The sequence below is a fragment of the Rattus rattus genome, chromosome 3, assembly GCF_011064425.1.
Source record: "Rattus rattus isolate New Zealand chromosome 3, Rrattus_CSIRO_v1, whole genome shotgun sequence".
Lineage (NCBI taxonomy): Eukaryota > Metazoa > Chordata > Mammalia > Rodentia > Muridae > Rattus > Rattus rattus.
Genome location: NC_046156.1, coordinates 184,132,380 through 184,155,386, shown reverse-complemented (window position 1 = coordinate 184,155,386; position 23,007 = coordinate 184,132,380). Strand labels below are relative to the sequence as shown.

Genomic DNA, 23,007 nt, shown 5'->3' with positions numbered 1-23,007 from the left:
ATCCCCCAAGTGCTGAGTGATAACAAAGAATGTTCAATTCTTTAAACTTTTAACGTTGTAGATTATTAATATAACTCTAAGCTCTCCAGAAGTTCTAAAACAGCATATTTGGGAAATATGGAGATAGCCTCAAGGTATCTGGCACATGTCACTGAGGTCCAGTATTCAAGAACTTTAAACAGACAGAAAGTCAAGAGGCCAACAGCTTATGGGACTATCATCTAAACTCCTACACAAAAGTACCCGTCTAACTAATATGCTTTGTTTAATTCTTTTAAAAACATTATCCTGATACCTAGCTGAAGGCCCTCCTTAACTATTTGAGCTTTAGCAGCCAGCATATTTTTATATTTATTGGTTCTTTGGGGATTTTACATCATAAACCCATACCACATTTGCATCACATTAGCTTCCCTGTCCTCCCCGACACCTTTTCCCCTGCCCCAGCAAAAAGAAAAAGTCCAATTTGTGTCATCCAGATATTTATTGGGGCATGATCAAGCTCTCGGGGCCCTGCCCCCTAAATAAAGCTGAGCCCTTTTCTCCTGCATCCCTGCTGGAAGTCATCCACTGTGGAGGGTGAAACCCCAGCATCCTATCTCAGGACTTAAGAGTTCTCTCTATGGCTTCCTGTCTAGGCTTTTCCTACTTTGGGGAAGCGTGGAGGAAGGCTTGAGGTAAAGGTAAGGGTTGCCACAGAAGCCTTCCATGTCTCTCTTTCTCCACTGTGCATCTGAAGTCATCAGTATCACTAGAAAAATGGCTCACTTGCTCTTTAGAGAAGATGGGAGAAGATGGAGAGCCTTGGGTGCAGTCAGTGTGCATTCTGAAGAGCCCTCTAATGTGAGGCCTGAAAATCATGCACTTGAAGGAGCTCATCCAGAGCAAGAGTGAGGCTGAGATGCGTCCAAACTCCAAAAATCTCATCCTGAGACTGGCAGGAACAGGACTGTGTGCTCCTTGCTCTGGGCCAGCATGTCCCAGGGCATATACATAAGCCTTACACCCCTCCACCACCACCATCATCCTTAAGGCTAGTTACATACCTGGTGGCCAGATTACAGGTAAGAACATGTCTAGATAGCATGTAGATTTCCTCTTCATGCAAATGAACATCCCCAGCACCTCAGTCCCAGTCAACGACACACACTCACCCCGAAAACTTCTCCTCACTCCCCAAGATTTATATAACCCTCATTTACCTCCAAATAAAGAGAGCTGTTTTGCTAAAAACTGTGGAGAAGGCCATTTCTTCTGCACCCACACAGACCAAGTCCCCCTAAGATAGCCCCTGCCCCAACTAAGCCCCATTCCTTCCAGTGCAGCCCCAGTGCTCAGTGATGCCAGGACACTCAGAGGTAAGCAGACCCAGGCCAGCAATCTAACACAACTTTCTTGAAGAAGATTTAAGAAAGAGTATTGGGAAAGAAAGAGCTTTTAGAAAGAAGACTGACTCTGAGATAAAGAGGTGAGAGCCTGCTTTAAGAAAAATATCCTATAAATCAGTTTAGGATATTTTGATGGTTTGCATATGCTTGGCCCAGGGAGTGGCACTATTAGAAGGTGTGGCCTTGTTGGAGGAAGTGTCACTGTGGGGGTGGGCTTGGAGACCCTCCTCCTAGCTGCCTAAGGATGCTCAGGCTGTTCCTGGCTTCTTTTGGGTGAAGATGTAGAACTCAGCTCCTCCTGCACCATGCCTGCCTGGATGCTGCCATGCTCCCGCCTTGATGATAATGGACTGAACCTCTGAACCTGTAAACCAGCCCCAATTAAATGTTGTCCTTTATAAAACTCATGCTGGTCATGGTGTCTGTTCACAGCAATAAGACCCTAACTAAGACAGATACGTATGTCTTTTTGTCATTTTAAGAAATGGAATAATGGCACTAGGAAAACTTGGACAAAAACCAAGTCTATACTATATTCTAACTTCTTGTGAATCTAACTATTCTAGAAATAAGTTTAAAATAAAAAGTTATCTTTGTGGATCTGGAAGATAAAGAGAACTCAAATGAAAATTAAATAAAATTAAATAGCGAAAACCTAATAATTGTATAATATAAAAATGTGGTGTATAACCTATGCAGCTGGCACTGTTCTAAAGGGATAACTCATTTATGCACTCTTTCCTTTCTGCCTTCCTTCCTATTGGTCAGAAACAGTCTGACTGTATTTGCCAGGATGGTCTTAAACTCCTAGGCACAAGGATATTCCTATTTATTTTGCTGTGTTGTGTTTTGTTCTTTAAGAAAGAGTCTCTCTTTATAAGCTAAACTGTTCTAGAACTCTGGCCTCAAATGAATAGAGATCCACCTACTTCTGCCTCCCAAGTGTTGCAATTAAAGGGATGAGACACACACCTGGCCTGACCCTCTTATCTAAGTGTCCCTAGAACTAGGACCAGAAGACAAGCCATCACACCCAGTTTTATTCTACTGCACTAACTTTAACTCTTGGAAAAACCTTGTCCAGTGACTATAATCCTCATCTTATCAACAGAGAAAACAATTTTAAAAAGTTAAACACCATTTTTAAGACAACACTACCACCGAGAGGATGATCTGGGTCTTAAATTCCCAAATATCTGCTCCTTATCCCTACACTATGCCAAGCAAGGCAGAGAGCCATAAAACACTAGTGTTGCAAGCAAAAGCTGCTGTGGCAATCTTAAAAACCCATTCCTGGATTTGTCCACAACTGTAAGACTGGAGGAACTTGATCCATAAGTGTCATTTTTCTTCTTTGAGAGGAACTAAGAAAAAAAAAAACAGAAATAGACAAAAGCAAAATCCATTTTGGAGAAAGCACTCCTTAACATAATGAAAACTTGACTTATGCTCTGCTGTTATTTGACCTCCCATTGCTAGAAAGGATTCAACTGGGAATTGTGGAAAGTCTGTGCTTAGATGGAAATTATCTTGATTACTATGATGGTCAGGCTTCATTATCAACTTGACTGGATTTAGAATCATGTAAGACCACAACTCTGGACATGTCTGTGAGAATGTTTCCAGGGAGGCACAAGAGATTAAGAAGAACAAAGATCTATCCACCCTGCATGTGGCTCTCACCCCCATGTGCCAGCGTCCTGAAGGGAATAAAAAGAAAAGGAAAGACGAGCTGAGCGCCATAGTACCCACCCCCTGCCATCTCTCCACTGTATGTGCAATGTAACCAGCTATGTCACACTCCCTCTGCCATGCTCCTCCCCCGCCCATGACAGACTACTGACTTCTTGGAATAAATTTCCCTAAGTTGCTTTTATTACAGTAATGTGAAAATGCAATATAACCAGTAAGTAGGTTAAAAATTACTAGGGTAAGACAAAAGTACTCAAAACTAAAGAAATTTTTAAAAGATTTTTTTCCTCTTCAACACTAATTCTCCATTCTATGTTTTCTTTTGAATGAGACAGGGCTAAAAGCAATGGCTGGAAGAAACCATCTTATTTGACTGCTATAATCCAATCCTAAACCTGGTATGGTGGATCATACTCCCAGCACTGCACTAGGAAGGCTGAGGCTGGAGGACTACCACAAGTTCAAGGCCATCTTGGTCTACAGTGCAAGCCCATGTCTCAAAAGCAGCAGACTACCCAATCTCAATTTTAAAGGTTTTAGGGATTATGTTTAGTTTTAGCTTTGATTTTGAGAACCAAAGTATATAATAAAATAAGCCCCCTATTCTTTTTCCTCCAAATGCTGGAGATGGAACCCAGGGTCTTGTGCATAATAGACTACCACTGAGCTCCAACCCAAGATCAAATCTCAAATACCTAATTAAGAAATGACATTTATTAAATATTTATCACAAATGTTAGTATTGTGCTCTGTTCTTTACTGACAGCCTAAGTCCCTAGCGTATAAGATGGATGGCTCCCATTCTAGAGTACATAAACACTGACTTAAGAGTGAATCCCTTGCTTTAGTTATCATTAAACTAGCAGGTAACCAGGGCTGAGAAAATCAATAAACTCTGGAATTCAATGTCAAACAAAAAACACATCGAAATCACCAGAGATGCACTTTACATACAAGTTCCAAAACCCCACACAAACCTTGTAAATCAGACTCGATAAAGCAGTTGACGACCTGGTAACATCATTCTGTTCTCATCATGCTGTTTTCCAAGAGCTTGGGTACCTTAGACATGTTTTTTTTACTCAGAGAGAGAGTAGTTTTCTCATTATTTTCCTCTTAAACTTACTTGAGTTTAAACATAAAATGGGGGGGGGGGATTATACATGCCACAGGGCACACATGGAGGTCAGAGAGCAACTTTCCGGAATCAGTCATTCCCTTTCCACCACATGGTCCTAGAGATTGAGCTCAGCTACAATTACCCTACAGTGGAGTTTTAATTCTTGACTTACTTTCCTACTACCTATTCTTTTTCTCAAAGGTTGGACTTTATAGGTTAAGCTAAGATGGGTAGCAAAACCAAATTAAAGGTGCCTGAACTCTTTCTCTACACCCTTGCAGAAGGTCTCTACAGCTGCCTCATGAAACCGAGCATGATGTAACACAGAAGTGGAGTTTGGACTGCCCATCTGAGTCTCTGGCATGTGCTTCCAACAGTGTAATTTTAGAGCCACCACAGAGACACAGCTTACCTTTCCAGAAACCAGAGCTGTCACCTTCTTCAAACTTGTTATTTAAAAAACCTGTACGAAATAGAAAACAAAACTGCAACTTTCTGAAAGAATTTCTTTTATCTCTATAGTTTAAATAAAGTTTCCATGACTGGAGAGACTGTTCGGCCGTTAAGTGCTCACTGCTCTATCATAAGAGCCGGGGTTCAGATCACGCGTGTCAGGTGCCTCACAATGTCTGTAATTCCAGCTTAAGGGATCTGACACCCATGACTAACCCCCATGGGATGTGTGCAGAAACACATATAACATGCATGTACACATAAATATAAAATATGTTTTAAAAGGTTTCCAGGGACAACTAGTTATGATGAGCCTACAGAATGAGATAAACTCTATATAACTATATAGACACAGGATGAGAACTAATTCAAATAATACTAGAACTTCTCCCTCTAATAGATTATTAGCTCTTTTCTTTTAAATTTAAAATTGTTTCAATAGGCTTCGTATATTCCAGATATTCCCTATATTCCCCCTTACATGCACAGGCAAGACAACAGTATGTATCATAACCATTATTTGCTTCCCATTCAAAATATCAAAAATAAGTAAGTTTGGAGTTGAGGAGATGGCTCAGTTGATGAAGTGCCTACCATGTAAGCATGAAGGGCTTGAGTTCAATCCCCAGCACCACCATGAAAAAGTCACACACATGTCTATAATTCCTGCACTGAGGAAGCAAGAACAAGAGGACCCCTGGGGCTTACCAGCCAGGCAGCCTGACCAGATCAATAAGCTCTGGATTCAGTGAGAGACCTGTCTCCAAGAAACTGTTGATTGATAATCAAATGTTCTTCAGTGTAAACGTCCTCAAAGAACTAAGTGCAGGAGTGCATGCCTGTGGCCCTAGGTGTCTGGAAGGTAATTAGAGCACAGTACTGAGTTCACTGTTAGATACCTACTTGGGCAGCATAGTAAGAGACCTATCCTGTCCCGCTCTGTCTCATACATACAGAAAAAGATACTCAGGGATACATACCTTAACAGTCAATGTCAATATGGCATGCCTACCAATCATTATCTAAACTGTATTATAAAAAACTCAGTTACAATTGGGTCTGTTTAATAGAAGAACCATCCAGTTACTTAGACAGTTGTTCAATTTATCTATGATATGTGTGTTATCTCAAGTCACGGAATATCTGCAGGTTTAACCAAATTTAAGGGTTTTCATAGCAATAAAATACAAGGGAAGTTTAATACACAAAACAAGTATCCAAGTATTCACTATGATTGACAAAAAAATCCTTTAGCAGGTATTTCCTTTTAAAGTATACACGTAATCTCTAAAAGGAATATTATTTCTACAAAAAACTAAGTTTTAAATTATTACCTTCACTTTCAATGTTGAAAGCTGCTTGTGAAAAGGACTACATTTACATTTACTCTACTGCCCTCGCCACTGCTGCTTGCCCTTCCTCACTCCTGGGATCAGGAAGAGTCAGTACTGAGTCTCTAAAACGACAGGGAGACTTCCATCTGTCCACTACTGCTCTTCCTTTGCTCAGCTACAGATGAGCACGTTCCCTACAGAGGGACAAAACCAATCTCCATGGGAACTGGGAGCCCTAAGTAGTAAAGAAGGGAAGAACTTAGGCTTGTGCATAAGGAGAATCGATGACAGCACAGCAAGAGGAATGGCTGTTTTATTAAAAGGCAAATAAATGGAGGACCAGCAAGTGCTTGCTGCAAAAGCCTGATTTGACTTTAATCCTGGGAATGCACATGCAGGAGAGAAGCAATGGCTTCAAGTTGTCCTATGTCCTCCACGCATGCACTGCAGTACATGTGCAATCACACACACGCAGTAAGAATAAAATCTTCTTTAAAAGACAAATGGAACACACTGAACATACCCACAACAGCATGAACTGCCGCCTTTACACTACGCCTATATGAAACCACTTTCTATGAGCCTCAGGATTTCTACATGACATTCACTTTTTGTGCTTTGTTTTCTAAAAAAAAAAAAAAAAAGTAAAAAGGAAGCCTTGGAGTCAACTAAAATTTTGGTTGTAAAATATTACAAGTAATTACCTCTGTTTCCAAAACCCTTTCCTCTTCCAAAGCCACCGGTTGTAGATGTAGTCTCTCTTTTACTAGACTCGCCAATATCTGAAAAATTTTAGGTAGTTAAACTCAACAGGAAAAATTAGTCATCAAAAAATAGGGATGAAATAAATCTTTAGGGTTAGATGACTGTTACAGATGCTAAGAAAACAGTAAAAGAACTTAAAGATAAGTTATATACTTGCAAGGTTTTCTTTAATTATCAAGTTATGATTCCAAAGTAAAAATCATAACTCCACTAGTGGTAAAATGTAAGTTGTACTCATGTTTTTCCTTCTATTAGGAATTCACTTCATGGTTCCTTTGTACTAAATTATCCTCACCTCAACAGACCAGAGCATTATATCCAGCCAACATGATAATCTTCACTATTGGAAAATTTGTACTATATTCAGTATTTATATTGTTCTATTATTTACTTTTCTAATACCTCTCAATCACTCCCAAGCTTCCTACTTTAAAACCATTTTTTACACCTATTTCTGTGTGAGCATGCATTTGAAGATCAAAGGGTGAACTCTATCCTTGCAATAGGAATTAAGCTCAGGTTGTTGGGCTCAGCAGAAAGCACCCTTATCTTGCCAGCATCCCACTTTGTTCTCTTTTTGAGACAGTCTCACCATGCAGCCCTGGCTGGCCTTGAACTTAGAGATCCACTTGTCTCTGCTTCTCTGGGCTGAGATTAAAGGTGTATGGCACCACCCTTAATTATTTGTTGCTGTTGGTAGTGGGGTGTGTGTGTGGTATAGCCAGGGCAGACTTATGCAAAGATCAGAAGATAGCTTTCAGTTCATACTCTTCTTCCAGTCTGGAATTGGGGGACTGAACTCAGGGCATCAGACACATAGCAAATGAGCCAACCTGCCAGCACACTAAATAACTCCATTTTCATACTGTGAACATCCAGTATTTTTTCTGTATCCTACCTTTCTATCGAAGACCAATTCCTCTGTGAAGTCTTCTCTAGTACTCTAATCAAGTATAGCCTTTCCCCATTCCCAACAGCATACCACTGTCTGCACCTCTTCTTAGTAATGGTCCATGAGTTTCTCAACCAGTAAGTTAAGAGTCAGGCTTAGAAGGACAAACCACCTACATAGGAGGCTGAGGTAGGAAAATCCATTGAGCCCAAGAGACAGGGACCAACCTGGGCAACACTACACGAACCTCATCTCGAAAACAGAGAAATAATCTTAAGATCAGAAATACAAGGAGAATAACTGGTTCCTGTTATAGTATTTTCATTAATTCTTAGGGAATTTCATACAGTGAATTTTGAGCATATGCATGGGTACGTGCATATGTGTACATGTGTGTACGTACACGTACACGTACACGTGTACACACACACACACACACACACACACACACACACACACACACACACACCCTACCTTATCCTCTCTACCTGGAAAAGAAAAGAAAAACAGAGACATCCAAGTCAGCATGCACTGTCACTATAAACTACAATTATGAAAAAGCATTCTCTGTGATCCCTATAAACTGTCTTAAATCTCTAACATTCCAGTTTAGAGGTGCTGAAGGAAAACTTCAAAATTCCTAAAAGCCTGTATTAACTACATATACCAACAACCAAGTATTTTCATCATATCTTAAGAAATGTATGTAATTCAAGAACATAAAGATACTCAACCATAATTTGAAGGGCATAAAAAGCTAATCAATGTTATATTTTAATTCAAAGAACCAAATCAAAAGCACACTAACACACATCAAACTACACAAGTTTGAAAAACACTACCAAGATTAAACTGTATAAAATTCTAGGTCAGTCATATGGAAAATAGCTTATGAGATTATATGTAGTATCAAGATAATTGTTAAAGTTATTGGCACTCAACCAAACGGGAATTTTTGGTTTTGTCTGAGACAGATCTTACCATGCAGCTGTGGACTGGTTCTGAACCCACACGCTGCCAAGCTTTCGTAGTGTTAGGATTATAGCTGTGTATTGCCATACACATACCAAACAGAGTTCTGTTTTTAAACATCAACAACATGCACTTTGACCTAAACATATAAAAATAACTGTGACAAAATGTGTTACACTGGCCTTTTTCTCATTGAAAAAGTACTACTGAGGCCAGGCATGTTAGCACGTGCCTTTAATCCCAGCACTAGAAGAAGATCCCTGAGAGTACAGTCTTCTACTCTTACTATTTAGAAGCTTCCATCAAAATGTATCACATAGGTTCTTTAAAGTTTGCAAATGTAATTACACTGTTAATTCTCTCCTAAATATAATACTGAGATATTAAGTATTTGTACTGCCAGTAGGAGCTGGCAAAACCAACCTTTGAACCTTTTCTCTCACATAGTTGAGATGAGTGTGGTACACATGTATATAATCCTAGCACTTAGGAGGCAGAGGCAAGAGGTTCAGAGCTTTTCGGCTTATGAAGCAGACAGGCCTATAAGGTAAAACTCTTTAAAATGGGAAAACAAAGCTAAACAAAATAAAAAACCATCAATTATATGATCCAAGTCAGCAGTGTATACTAATGTAAACATTTAAAAACAAAATGTACATTAATATTTGAAAATCATGCTAACAATTAGTAGCAAGATACTCAACTAGAAATTCAAATTTGTGTTTATTAATTAATTGTATATATTAATAAGAAATTAGGTTTTCCAAATGAAATACCTTAATTATGACAACATAGTAGAGCTGGCCCAGATGGTGAAGGCACAAGTGAGCCAACCCAAGGGCGTGAGAGTAGAAGAGCTGGTCCAGCTCCTTTCCAGCCACAGCACTGGGTGAGCTAGCCAGGGCAGCGCTGAAGAGCTCTCCCTGGTGGTGCGTAGGAGAGCTGGCAGGATAACAAACAGCTACCACCCAGGCCCAGATCCAAGGCTTTAAGTTGGCCCACCCCCAAAATCTCATCTATTAACTGCTGGAGCATGTGAAAGCTGGTTCTGCTGATCCAAAGCTGCAGCAATCTCATGACACAGGGCAACAAAAGATACCCAAGAGGAGTCCTGGCAAGGAGTATTAATGGTGTAGCGAAGTCAGAGGCCTCGAAACCAGACAAATGACTCACTGCAATGAACATCTGTAAGTGAAGATATGTGGACAGAAGGGTATACTGTGGGACACACTGTGACACACTACAGCTTCCACAATGAGAGGTTTGCTATGCTTTGTTTTTTTCTTTGATGGGTGGGTTGAAAAGGTAGAGGGCAGATATGAGGGGAGGGAGAGATGAATGGGATTGGGGTGAATGATATGAAATACACAAAGAATAAAAGGATATATATGTATATATACATATGTATATGTATATATATATACGTATGTGTGTGTATATATATATATATATATATACACACACACACACAAATAGTCCTAGAGATGCTATACCTTGAAAGACAAAAAGCTAATAAAGGCTCAAGTTAGCCTGACATTTTGGTTCCATGTTATTGCATTATAATAAAACACAGTATCAACTATTAATTATGGGGAAATGAAGGTATTTTGCTCTGTAACTACAAAACCCAAGTGTTTGTAGCTTTTTGTTTGTTCATGTGTTTGTTTAGACAAAGAGTTTTGCATGTAGCCTAAGATGGTCTTAAACTCAAAATCCTCCTGCCAAGTGCTGGAATTACAGTACACATGACAAGTTTTGACAGCTTAAAAATGTAACTTCAAAACACAACATTTTGAAGGTAAAGGTAGAAAGACAAGAATTTTAAGGCCAGCCTCCTCTACACAGCAGATTCGAGGGTAGTCTGTGCTATAGGAGACCCTGTCTCAAAAATAAGTAAATAACTTGTTAAACTTAGTACTGATGAACTAACAGAAGTATCTCCCAGACTGCTTTTTGTTAAGAAAGCGAACACTCAACAAGGCCTTATGCCCTAACCTCCAAAGGTTTTTATAACATTCTTCTCACATCAATTCCTAGGAACAGAAATTTGAAATTAAGCAGCAGCTGATTTGTGGGACCACTCTGCTTCTCTAGTTCACTTAACTGTCTTATAATACCAGGGAGGTAAAGCAGAACAAAGTACTTGGGCATCACCTGGTGTGGTGCCACAGGCCTCCACTACCAGCCCTTATGAGGGCCTCAAGCTCAGCACTTGTCTGCACTGTATTGCACATGGAGTTTATGGCCAGCCTTGGTTTAAGGCCAGCATGGATTATACTATGTAGAGTTTAAAGCTAGTTGGACATGCTTGTCTTTGTTTTTCTGCCCCACACTCCCACACCCGACAATAAATAAAAATTAACTTGCCAGGTAGTGGTGGTATAGGCCTTTAATCCCAGCATTCAGGAGGCAGAGTCAGGTGGATCTCTGGGAGTTCAGGGCCAGCCTGGTTCTACAGAGCAAGTTACAGGACAGCCAGAACTATACAGAGAAACCCTGTCTCAAAAAAATCAAAAACACAAACTCATTATAACAACAAAACCTACCATGCACTGAGTTATAGAAGACTTAGCTTTGTACCATAGGCAATCAAAGCCTCTATGCCATTATTCAACAGTTCAGAAGCTTAAAGAAAGATGACAATTACCTCTGTTTCCTAAATTTCTTCCAGAGGAAAATCCACTTCTCATGAAATGATCTCTTCCAGAAGGTCCATCTTCCATTTCTAAGCAAATAACATTTCAAAGCAAGTCAAATAAAAATATGTATCCAAATATACAAATTTAAAGCCTTTTCAATATGCCACACATATAATAGAGAAATTTTATTAACCAACAGGAAACGTTGACAGATTCAAGCTACTTGGGAGGACAAATCCATGAACAGTCTGAGCTACAACATAAGTTCAAGGCCAGCTATGTACTGAGATACATTCTCAAAACAAAATTAGATTACAGAGTTAAAATAGGGCTAGGGATGTATTCGTGGTATCCCATCTTGCTTAGCATGCATGAGGCCATCTCTAGTAAAGAAGAAAATTGCTAACAAAGAGCCTAACTGAAAAATGGGTTGTGTTTGTAAGTAGTTCTTGAGAAGAGTACCCATGGTCCACTGCTTCTACAAAGACCTGTTCACCAGCCTAGGGATGGCTCCAGTCACCGTGAGCTACACTCTCTTCTATCAACCAGCAATAAAGAAAATGCCCCACAGACATGGTCACGGAGCAGGATAATCACGGTAATTGTTCACTGAGGATCATCTCTCTTCTAAGTGACTCTAGACTGTGTCAAGACAATGACAAAAACTAACCAGGACACAATAATTAAAAGCAAGAGACAACATAATAGGATTCTCTTTCTAAGAAAAATGAAAAGAAATCAGATCAAGTATAACTTTAACAAAAATGAAAATGTACAGAAAGCAAGGACAGATAAGCAAAGGCAAGTAAGCCTGTGTCTCCACACAACAAAAAATATGTAAATATGCATCCATAAAATACAAATGGAATTCGATACAATTATGTCAAAATATATAAAGAAATCTAAAATCAGTCACTCTCAGTGGTTGGCAAAACCCAGGGGCCAAGATTTTAGATAATTTTGTGATAATTTAGTTCCTTCCTAGCTTTTTAAATTTTTGACCAAGTTTATGTAGGTATCAGTTTAGTTTACATTCACTTGACTAGATCTGCCGCAATAAGGAAATAGCTTCCTAGGTCCAAAGGCTACATTCACAACCACAAAACAGGACTGACACATGGGCCAGCAGTGGCACTTGCACCAAGCCTGACTAGCTGAGGGCCCGCCTCAGCGCCCACAGGGTGGAAGGAGAACCTGGTCCAGGCAAGCTGTCCGCTCCCCTCAGAGCCTGGGCTGCAGCATGCATGCCCTTCCCAAAACACACAGTAAGTGTAATACACAAACTGGTTTTTGAAAATAATTTTAATTGAAAAGAACTAAAAAAAGTACTTGTTAACCAAAAGAGGAGCAATTTATTTCTTACCTGATTCATTCCCTTAGCTTAAGCATTCATAGATCAATAGCTATGGCTTTTAGTGGGGTTATTTCAATCTAACTTTTTAAAACTCTATGACAGTAGACCATTATGCTCTCATGATACAGGCCTACATCATTCCTTGACTGAAACTGCCTTTTGTTAATACCTCAAAGAATCAGGTTTCTGTTGGTTACATTATCAAGAAGTACACTTTTACACACTTGTCTTTTTTTATGTTTAAAAGATCTCAGCATTTATATAGAGGAAGCAAAATTAGCTTTCTGTTAGTTTCATGCAGGCTCTTGAGACTCTGGTTATATATTAAAGCAATACGTTTAAACTTTTATGAAAGAATTGCTCCTTGACAACATCAAAGGTTTTTATAAACTTTTGACAATGGATTTACCTTGAACTTAAAATAGCCATAGGAAATAATTTTGCTTTAACCAGATCAACTGAGTCTCAAACTCCCCTCACATTCTACAAACTACCTTGGCACAGTTGTTCTTTTGTTTGTTTGTTTGTTTGTTTTTCTTTACTTTAAGCCAGGCTCCAGTGAGCCAACAGTTCCATTGACTAGAAAATGCTTTACCTCATCCTCTAATTTTAATGGGAGAAATTATAAACTGAATGTAACCACAAGTCTTACATTTGACTTCCTTAAAATGAGCAGTAACTCAAACATATAGGTAATAACTTGAATTCACAGGAAGTACAGTAGTCTGGTTGCCAGGGGCTGGAGACAGGAGGAGGGAAGAGCTATTATTTTAATAGGAACAGAATTACAGTTTGCAAAGATGAAAAAAAAAAAAACAAAACTCAGGGTAGATAGTAGATGAGATACAGCACTGTGAGTGTGCTTAATGCCAGCCACCAACTATAAACTTAACAACAGCAAAGATGAAAACGTAGACTCTTCAGGCTGGAGCAATGGCCCAGCAGTTAAGACACTTAGTGCTCCTGCAGAGGAACCAGGTTCAGTTACACACACACACACACACACACACACACACACACACACACACACACACACACACACACACACACACGGCAGCTCACAACCATCTCTAACTCCAGTTCTGGAGGACCTAGCACGTTCTTCTGGCCTCTCCAGGCACCAGGCATATATATGATGCACTTACACACAAGTTGGCAAACACATAAATAATAAGTAAATCTTTTCTTCTAATCGCAAAGCTCGAAGCTGGCCTGATGGCTCAGCAACTAGAAGCACTTGCTGTATGTACAGGCCTGACCACCCAGAGTTCTAGTCCCAGAACACCTAAGGTGGAGAGAGACTCAACTTCACAAGCATGCCATAGCATGCACACACATAATGCACATAGTAATAAAAAAATTAATGGTAACAATGGTCACTGTACGTACATTTTACCATAATAAAAAAAATCTTTCACTGTAAAGCAGCAATCACATCTGAGCCTGTTTAAGGCCTCAGCAAAACAAAATACTGCCACGATTTAACTTCTGAGTCCAACTCCTACCCCTCCTACCACGTTAGCATGTACAGTAACTCTACAGAGTATAGGTAGTACACATGCAAGTGGGATAGCCCAAGGAAAAACTAGTACAGAGAAATGGGTTAGGAGCAGCAGAATAGGTTGAAACTTTATTTTGAACTTATTCTCATGGAAACTTCAGTAAATGAGTTTTGTGATGCAAAAAAAAATATGTTCTTCATGGTATGACATGTCTGGCTTAGTCTGTTGTTTGGGACCAAATAATCTCACCATCTATCCTGCTTCCTTTTATCAGGAGATCGGACAATGCTTTAGCAACCTGAAGCCAAATATGCAACCTTCAGGTTGGAAAAAGTTTTGCAGCAACTAACTAAATTAAATAATGCAGTCTATAACACTTTATCTTCTTTAGTTACAAGTTACCCTACCCTAAAATATCCAAGTTAGAATGCATCCTCATTAGAATTTTAAAAACCCGCTCTATGTATCAGCCTACCTAAATATTACATACAACTCTTAACCTAAAGAGAAAAGCCATCTTGCCTTGACACACACCTGATGATGAAGCTGAAGTCCTGTTAAAAGTGTCTCCATTTGCCCCAGAAGAATATTTATCCTGTAAGAAAGCAAGCCAAGTTTTCTACTCAGAATAAGAACATGTCATCGATTTCACAAACAGAAACTTACAGAATCCCTTCCTTTTCATGAGAAATATATTCTAAGACTCTCAGAAATATATATAAGATCCTGAAACCACAAGTAGTTATATAATCATTCATATATTGTTGCTCTCTCTCTCTCTGCCTCACTCCTTCTCCCCATCTCTCATATACACAAAATATGAGACATACCTTTTCTTATTCATATCTATCTATGGCAAGGTTTATGAATTTGGCATAGTAAGAGAATAATAAAAACAATTATGGCACTATAATATTAAGACCTTACTGACATTTATTCCTCTTGTGGTGTGACATGATCTAATGCCACCCACATGGAAATGAAGCAAGGTGGATGAAAAAACATTATAAGATCAAGCTACTAGTGACCTTCTGACAATACATCAGGAGAAGCAATTCATCTAGCTGATGGTGAGCCACAAACCCATAATGTCAGACAGCTAGTGTATACACAGACACACCAGACAAAGAGATGACTTGATTTCTGGGCAAGACAAAAGGAGATGGTGGCAGGTTTTAACATGCTACCCAGAATGACATGAAATTTAAAACATCAGCTATTTACTTCTGAAATTTCCCACTTAATATTTTTACACCACAGTTGGCAACTTGTAACTGAAACCATGAAAAGCAAAACTGCAGAAAAAGAGATTGTTGTGTGATTTCATGATAAAGATTACTGTATAACTGCATGCAAAACAGTAAGCAGTGAGGGGTTCTAGGTCAACAGATGCACCCTCATTAGTTATTCTAAGACATGGTAACCTAATTTGTAGGTGTAACATAAATTATCACTTAAAATTAATAAACTACAGCCACAGGACAAATCTGGTAGGCCACCCATTTCTATAAACAATTTTATTGGAATACACCAATTCATTAAAATATGAATATATCAACAGATGTACTAGCTGAGCTGTGACTGAAACTAAAACTTAGCAGTCTAAACCGTTCACAGACTAGTCTGCTGATGCATCCTGACAAGTATAAACTGTCATGAAGTAAATACACCAAAGATGATACACAATATTGTTTGCAGAGCTCAGTATTTCACAGTACACTCACAATGCTACAGTGTAAAGTAGAACACAGGACAAAACTATCAGCAGGCAGGCTCAAAGTAAAGACACTTTTTTTTAAGATTTATTTATTATATATAAGTACACTGTAGCTGTCTTCAGACACACCAGAAGAGGTCATTGGATCCCATCACAGATGGTTGTGAGCCACCATGTGCTTGCTGGGAATTGAACTCAGGACCTCTGGAAGAGCAGTTCGTGCTCTTAACCACTGAGCCATCTCTCCAGCCCCCAAATAAAGACACTTATGTTAAAAACTTTCACTGTGACTAGGAATGACTAGCACTCAGAAAGATGATGAGACTGAGGCCAGCTTGGGGTACATCAGACGACTATCTCAAAAATGTTTTCTAAAGCACTACCATTGGAAATAATTTAACCAAAATAAGTTAGTATCTTTACACTTGTTAGGTGGCAGTTTCCTGAATTCCGCTTTGCTGGCAGGATCAAAGCTGAGTTCATGTTCCCAGGCCCCGGGATTCAACTCCTGTCCTGCTTCTTCAGATGCTTCATGTCTGTCTGTCTGTCTGTTAATCAGTGAAAGATGTAAAGAGGGAAGGTGCTGCTATCCCGTCGTCTAACTAAGGCACACACATTGTAAATGTGCTGCTTGTCTTCACTTAATTAAAGGAGCCTGCCTGCTCCTTTGTTCCTTTATCGCTCTCAACTTCCAGGTCAGAGTCCAGGAGGGGACCTGGAAGGAAAAGCTGACTCAAGGACCCCAAAATTAAGTGACCTGGTTATGGCCCAGTCACCAACATTTAAACTTTACTTAAATTAACCCTTGTGTCAAAATATGATTAGACAATGCAACAGCCCACCCTGGTCCCCATCCTATAAAAATGTACAATCTCACTGCAGGGCTGTTCAGATCCTGAACTCTCTCGGCACTCGCAGAAATGCTTTCTTTTTAGGATTCTGTCTCTGAAGTGAGTTCTCTTGGCTTCCATCCCAAACTCAACTTTAATGAATACTCAGTTATGCACTGCAAACTATATGGATTCTGGGGCTGTTTTTCGAACTCAATGATGTGGTGAATAAAGCAGCTACTGGGTCAGAATATTCATGGTTAATTTCAATTAAACTTGAGGGAGCAGTAGTTGAAGAATTCTCTTCAATGATCTCAAATATTCACTGTTCCTGTTTCTAGTCTTAAAACTACTATAGATACATGTACATTATTGTGGCAATTTTTGCTACAAAATCAATAACTAAATACCAAGTTAACTTTGATACCTTCTGGTATTTCTCAGTTTCTCTGTTATGACAATGTGAGTAATTTTTCTTACTTCTAGCACCTATAAATGTCCTTCCATCATTAACCCACTCCTTTATTTCTTGTGTAAGCTTCCTCTTAAAAACTTTCAGACTGTAGCTCTGAAATCCATGTATATGGAGAACCCAACATGAATAATTTAAAGTGAGAAGACCTAAACTTAGAGATATTACAGTCAAATGACTGCATCACAACCACAGTCTTCCTTCAGTAAGTTCATCTACGTAAGTGCTAAAGTTGGAAAGAGGGCACCATGGTGGTTATCTTCAGCTAACGCTTTCTAAAATTTCTCTCACAAGAGACACTAAGCAGCTTTTAAAACTTTTATGTAGCTCATGAACCATCCAATTATTTTCCAAAGTTCTTATTAAGACCGGGTGTCACTGAAATTGCCTAGAAAACTGCTATACTAAAACGGCCCAAACTTATTGCTACCAGATACCAAAACAAGAATGATCCAACCAGTCCTGTGAAATAGAGTAAAAATCTTACTGGTTTAGTGTGTCTGCACCAATAAATAATAAATGGGAATGGTACATTAGTGCACTAGAAAACCAAACATTTCATTTCTACTGATGCCTCAAGCTAATAGAACTTAATATTCACATGCTTAACTTACAAATTCCAAGACAATTTGTGAAAATAGCTACAAGTTTACAATAGGTAAAAATGACCGAAGATTTAGGGCATCCACTGTACTACTTTAATTCATCCATATTTTAAATGTGATTTTTCAAAATATTTTTAAAAGAAAATGCTTTATCCCTTCTCATTAGCTTAATTTGCCTTCCTAGTCTCTCCAGCTGTTGCCCCATCTCTCCGTCCCACTTAGAACATTATCCACAGCTGCTGCCTCCCTGGTTTCCTTCAACCTATGCCCAGCCCAGCTTCGCTCACCTCCAACCTGAAATGATTTTTTAAAATTTATGCTTTTCTCATACAACCAGACCTCAGCCTCTCCTCCTGGAATGTGTAGTGTTTTTGTGTTGGTGTTGTTGCTGCTTGAGAATCTCATACATGCATGTAATGTGTTTTGGTCAAATCCCATCCCCATTCCCTGCCCTTCACTTCCTCCTCGGTCCTCACACCACCACCCTTTTCCCTCCCCACCTTCTGTAATTTTTACAAACCCCCTGAGCACTTATACTAAGTAAGTCTACTTACAAGCATAGCCTGCATATGACAAGTAGCCTCTCAGGGGCTGCATCCCCTCCCCTGAGAGCCATCCATTGCCAACAGCTTCTTACCCAGAAGTGAGCCCTGCCCCACACCAGCTGCTAACCCTTGAAATTAATACCTATGTGAAAGAGGATCGTAACAGATATAATTAAGGATTCTGAAAGAGTTATTTTAGATTATCCAGCTGAGTCTTAATTTATCATCCTGTGTGTCATTAATAGAGAAGTTAACACAAGGGAACACACACTCAGAGGTTGGGGGTGACACACACACACACAAACCACAAACCAATGATTATCTACATACAACAGATACTAGAAGCTGCAAAGATTCTCTCTTAGAATCTCCAAAGGAAGGACAGATGTGCAAATACCCTGATCTCTTTACTTCTGGCTTCAAGGATGAGAAAAAGCTTAGGTTGCTTTATTCACATTGCCAGTGTGTGGTGCTTTGTTACGGCAGCTATCTGAAACCAATACGCCTGCCTTGCTAATGCCCTCACGTGTTGTTTGTTCCCTCCTGGTATCTTTGATCCTGATGTCCTGCTAAGATTGCTTCAGATCACTAGTCAGAACCTTCAGGAAGCCATCCCTCTCCACTTGATCTAAACCCACCTCAGCATCAACAGACTCATGCTTCTCTATTTTCATGGCTGTCTACCATGAGGAGTTGGTGAGTTTGCAAATGTGAGTCTCCTACAGTACAACATCTTTAATAAAGTATTCTATCATGTCCAACACTATTTATAGCACAGGATTAAGTAAAAATATGTTAAATCACAGACCATGCTATTCACTTACTTTTAGAACAACTAGCTACAAACCATTTGCAGTCTCTTAAGCCTCCCAAATACATCAATATAGAAATTTCAAATATTTGACCCATAAAGATTCTCTCTGTAGCTACAAATAACTTTGGATGAAGATATGTTTGCCTGCATTCTAACTGTTAACTCTGAGGTGTAATCTATTATTTTCTTATCGACTATTACTGCTACTACTGAATCATAAAATTACAGTTATGGAGAGATTAACTCAATTTATTTTCATTTTAATTTCAAGAGCTTTTTTTCATCCTAAAATGTACCAAAAAGGCAAACAGGTCTTACACAGAAATAATTAGTATTTAGAATTTCTCCCAGTCAGCTAACAAAAGGTACTGCTGCACAGTAATCAAACTGGGTAGCTAATACACTCATTCCAATAAGCCAACAGAGTGCAAATGCGCAACAACTACGACTTCTGAACTATACTGCTAAGCAGTTCGCATAATTTCACACCTTTATTCTATCCTTAGGCGGCACAGTCACTTCCAAATCTAGATTTGGGAAGCACTAAGAGCTATCAGAACACTACCCTAATATTTCTAAGTATATAAGCATATATTATTATTGTATCTTAAAGAATGCTCATTAAAATTCTGATCACAGATACTGTTTAAGATGGTATGTATACAAGACTATATCAAAAGCACTATTAAACTAAAAATGGAAATGAAAATTCAGTGGGAACAATCAAATGGTGTCTTAAAATCCTGAAGAGAAGTCTAGATTTTCCTCCATAAAAATGGTATTTATCCTTACCTTTGTCTTGTTTTTATTCAAGAAAGGTCAACAGGCCATGAACTCTATCATGTTCACTCAACTCAACAAAGCCAAGTCACCAACAGTAAAATCAACAATGGGGTCAAATTTGAAGATAAATACAGGAAACTTAATACAAACTAGCTCCATACAACTGTTAAATCATGAGGTGTGATTATCAATTTAGTATTCTCAATGTCAAGATAACTTGGCTATGTTACTCAAAGTACAGGGATTCCAAAAAGGTACTTTTCAAAGAACTGGCAACCTGCCAATTTGATAGCCCATGCCCATAATACCTGTATTTAGAGACCAAAGGAAGGGAGAGGGGAGGGGAGGGAAGGGGAGGGGGAGGGGCGGGGTGGGGGAGGGGATGAGGAGAGGAAGCAGGGTGTGAAAATTTAACTACCACCCAACTTCAGAAACGCAGAGCAAAAAATATACACAACACACTCCACAATGTGTAACAAAAAATCTTGAAGAAAACTCTGACAGATCCCTTACAAAGTCCAAGTACAACAGAGTCTGCACCAATTAAATTTTTTATTATATAATCTATTAAGAACTAGAAGGAACTACAAGCCATTAAATGTCCTCTTAGCATTTGAACCAACATTCCCATTTTTGGAAAAAAAATTCCAAATTAAACAAGCCATAGATATGAATGATAATATAAAAATGAAAAGCTACCATTATCTTAAACACCCAAAGAAAATCACATATTGCAGAACACTCTTTTGACAAAATACTGTAAAAAATATTTTTAATTCATAATTAGTGAAGTTAAAAAAGTCAAAATTGAAAAAAACAAAAAAAAAAACAAACAAAAGAGTTGGAGATTTAGCTCAGTGGTAGAGCGCTTGCCTAGCAAACGCAAGGCCCTGGGTTCAGTCCCCAGCTCCGAAAAATAGAAAAAAGAAAAAAAAAACCAAAAAAGTCAAAATTGTTATATCATTAAACCATGTAAATTTTTTTGAAAAATAAATACTAAAAATATAACAAGAGCAAGACTTTTAGATAATTTGTCTCGCTACCAAAAGATGTTATTTTTATGATACAAAGAGAACTATCAAAAGATAACATATATTAAAGACCTAAAATAAGTTGCAAGCCAAGAAATATTATACAGTCAGACTATTATTTGAGGTATCTGAATTCAAAACCCCTATCAATCAACTCCAATTAAATCAAAAAAACATAAGTGTTTTATGTTTGTATAAAATAAGCACTTCCACAAGAACATCACTTAGAATCAGAACTGACACACACATAAAATGGAAATTTTCAATGTGAGGGAATTTCTGCAAAAACAGTATCTTATAAAGTACACTGCATTGAAATATGAAACCCCAAAGCTTCCTCTTGAGTTATAATTTTAACTCCCCATGCCATTCAGAAAATCTAATCTAGTATTTTATAGTCCGATATATTCTCATTGAGCTCCTTAGATAATTAAATTACTTTTCAGAATTCAAAGTACCTCCCAAAATCAAGTCATTACTTTTAATTTTGTCTATACATAAGCTATCTGTCAACATTTTCAGACACAATTGTACAAACTTGTGTTCACCTGGCGGTCCTAAGTCATTGAGGTTTGAATTACATTGGTAGCACTACAGCTTTTGCTTGTGATTATCAAATTACTATGTTATTCAATTTGAAGCTTAGCCTGCGTTTCTCATTACCCATAAAAGAGGTAAAAAAAACCACATGCAGATAAACACTGAAACAGGCTATAAAAATTTAGAACTTCCTCACCAGTTTATTAACTGATAAAAACCCACAACTTTTAATAATCCTGTAAATTTTATTACCTTCTCAAATACAGGAACGTAGGAAGACACATGAGGTTTGAGGATTTCTGCCTCCCAATCTTCATCTCCCATGATAGCTTCAGGTTCCTTTTTTAAAAACGGAGAAGAAAAGGTACTTTTGACCATGAACACATCAGAAGTGTTATCTTTCAATTATGGGGCCGTGGTAAAGGTCAAAGACATAGTGAATGAAGCACTAGACAACTGGGGTTGACCACCACCACCACAAAATAATACAATCTTTTGGTCCCTCCGCACCACTTGCAACTACTAAACTAACTTCCCCAAAAGTCTTTTGCTTCTTGCCTAAGGGTGATTTTTATAGCTAGCACTTTTATCTTTCCTAGGCCAGGGGAATCATTCAGGCAATCACTGCGTTCCCAGGGGATGCCAATTTGCCCAAAACTCTAGTTTGTCTTCCTAAAAGGATTCCCAAATGGCTTGCTGTGTATGAGGTGGGTGGGGGGGTTACTGAGATAATATTCAAGATATGTCCCGTTGCGTCCCCTCAATGGCAGACAGGATGTCTTGGGGACTGGAAGGGGGAAATGTCCTGAGTAGGCGCCCGATTCTTTCGATGTAGGATACAGAGCTGCCCAGAGGAGGATCGCTCACCACAAACACCGTTTCTTCCGAGAAATGGCCGCCTAGGCGCTGAGCAGAAGGTTCCCTGGGCCTCCCTCCCCTGCAGGCCTCAAGTGTTCACACACCGCTCTACTCAGCATGAAGACTCCAGTCTGAGCAGGAAGGCCCCAGAGGCCGACCTCAAGCCCCAGGCAGGCCCATGTGAGCAGCCTCTGGCCTAAGTCTGCCCCAGAGGCTACCGGGCCTGGTTAGGACGCCCTGAGCCAGGGTTGGAAGCAAGACCAAGGCCACCAGCCCACTCACCTCTCCGCTCCAGGATCCCTGGGCTCCTCGCGGCCCGCCGACGCGGCTTAAACGGCTGCACGTGCGGACGCCGGGACGCCGATTACGTCACGGGCGCGGGGCTCGACAACAAATAGCACCAGGCGACGGGGCTCGACAGCCAATCAGCGCCCTCAGCGCGCGGCTTCCCGCCCCATGGACGGCCTGTGCGTTCTCTGCTTTGATGAGGCCGAGGCAGGGGCAGTGAGGCCTCTTTGCTCAGTGGCCTGTTAGGCCTGTGTGAGTGGGTTGACCACGCCCGCCACCCACTGCATCCTGTCTCTCTCCTGGGGGTCCCCAAGAGCTTATCAGTTCCATTGGATTCATACAAAAGTTTAGAAAATAAAAAATAAATCTGGGACTCTGGGAGGCAGAGGCAGGTGAATCTCTAAGTTGAGGCC

General features: G+C 39.5%; 1 protein-coding gene across 6 annotated transcripts in view; it reads right to left on the bottom strand.

The window, feature by feature from the left end:
* Window positions 1–22,565, bottom strand: part of Ddx4 (DEAD-box helicase 4) — a 305,193-nt gene extending 282,628 nt beyond the window's left edge. For 3 of the 6 annotated variants that reach the window (XM_032898887.1, XM_032898891.1, XM_032898890.1), the window contains exons 1-5: window positions 21,701–21,772; window positions 14,646–14,706; window positions 11,264–11,341; window positions 6,692–6,769; window positions 4,613–4,663 (exon numbers count right to left, since the gene is read on the bottom strand). In XM_032898887.1, the coding sequence (XP_032754778.1) occupies window positions 4,613–4,663; window positions 6,692–6,769; window positions 11,264–11,341; window positions 14,646–14,706; window positions 21,701–21,772 (340 nt within the window). Of the gene's footprint in view, window positions 1–4,612; window positions 4,664–6,691; window positions 6,770–11,263; window positions 11,342–14,645; window positions 14,707–21,700; window positions 21,788–22,315 lie in introns of those variants that run through there. The other 3 variants (XM_032898888.1, XM_032898886.1, XM_032898889.1) reach the window with 3 other exon arrangements.
* Between the last annotated feature and the right edge of the window lie 442 nt (window positions 22,566–23,007).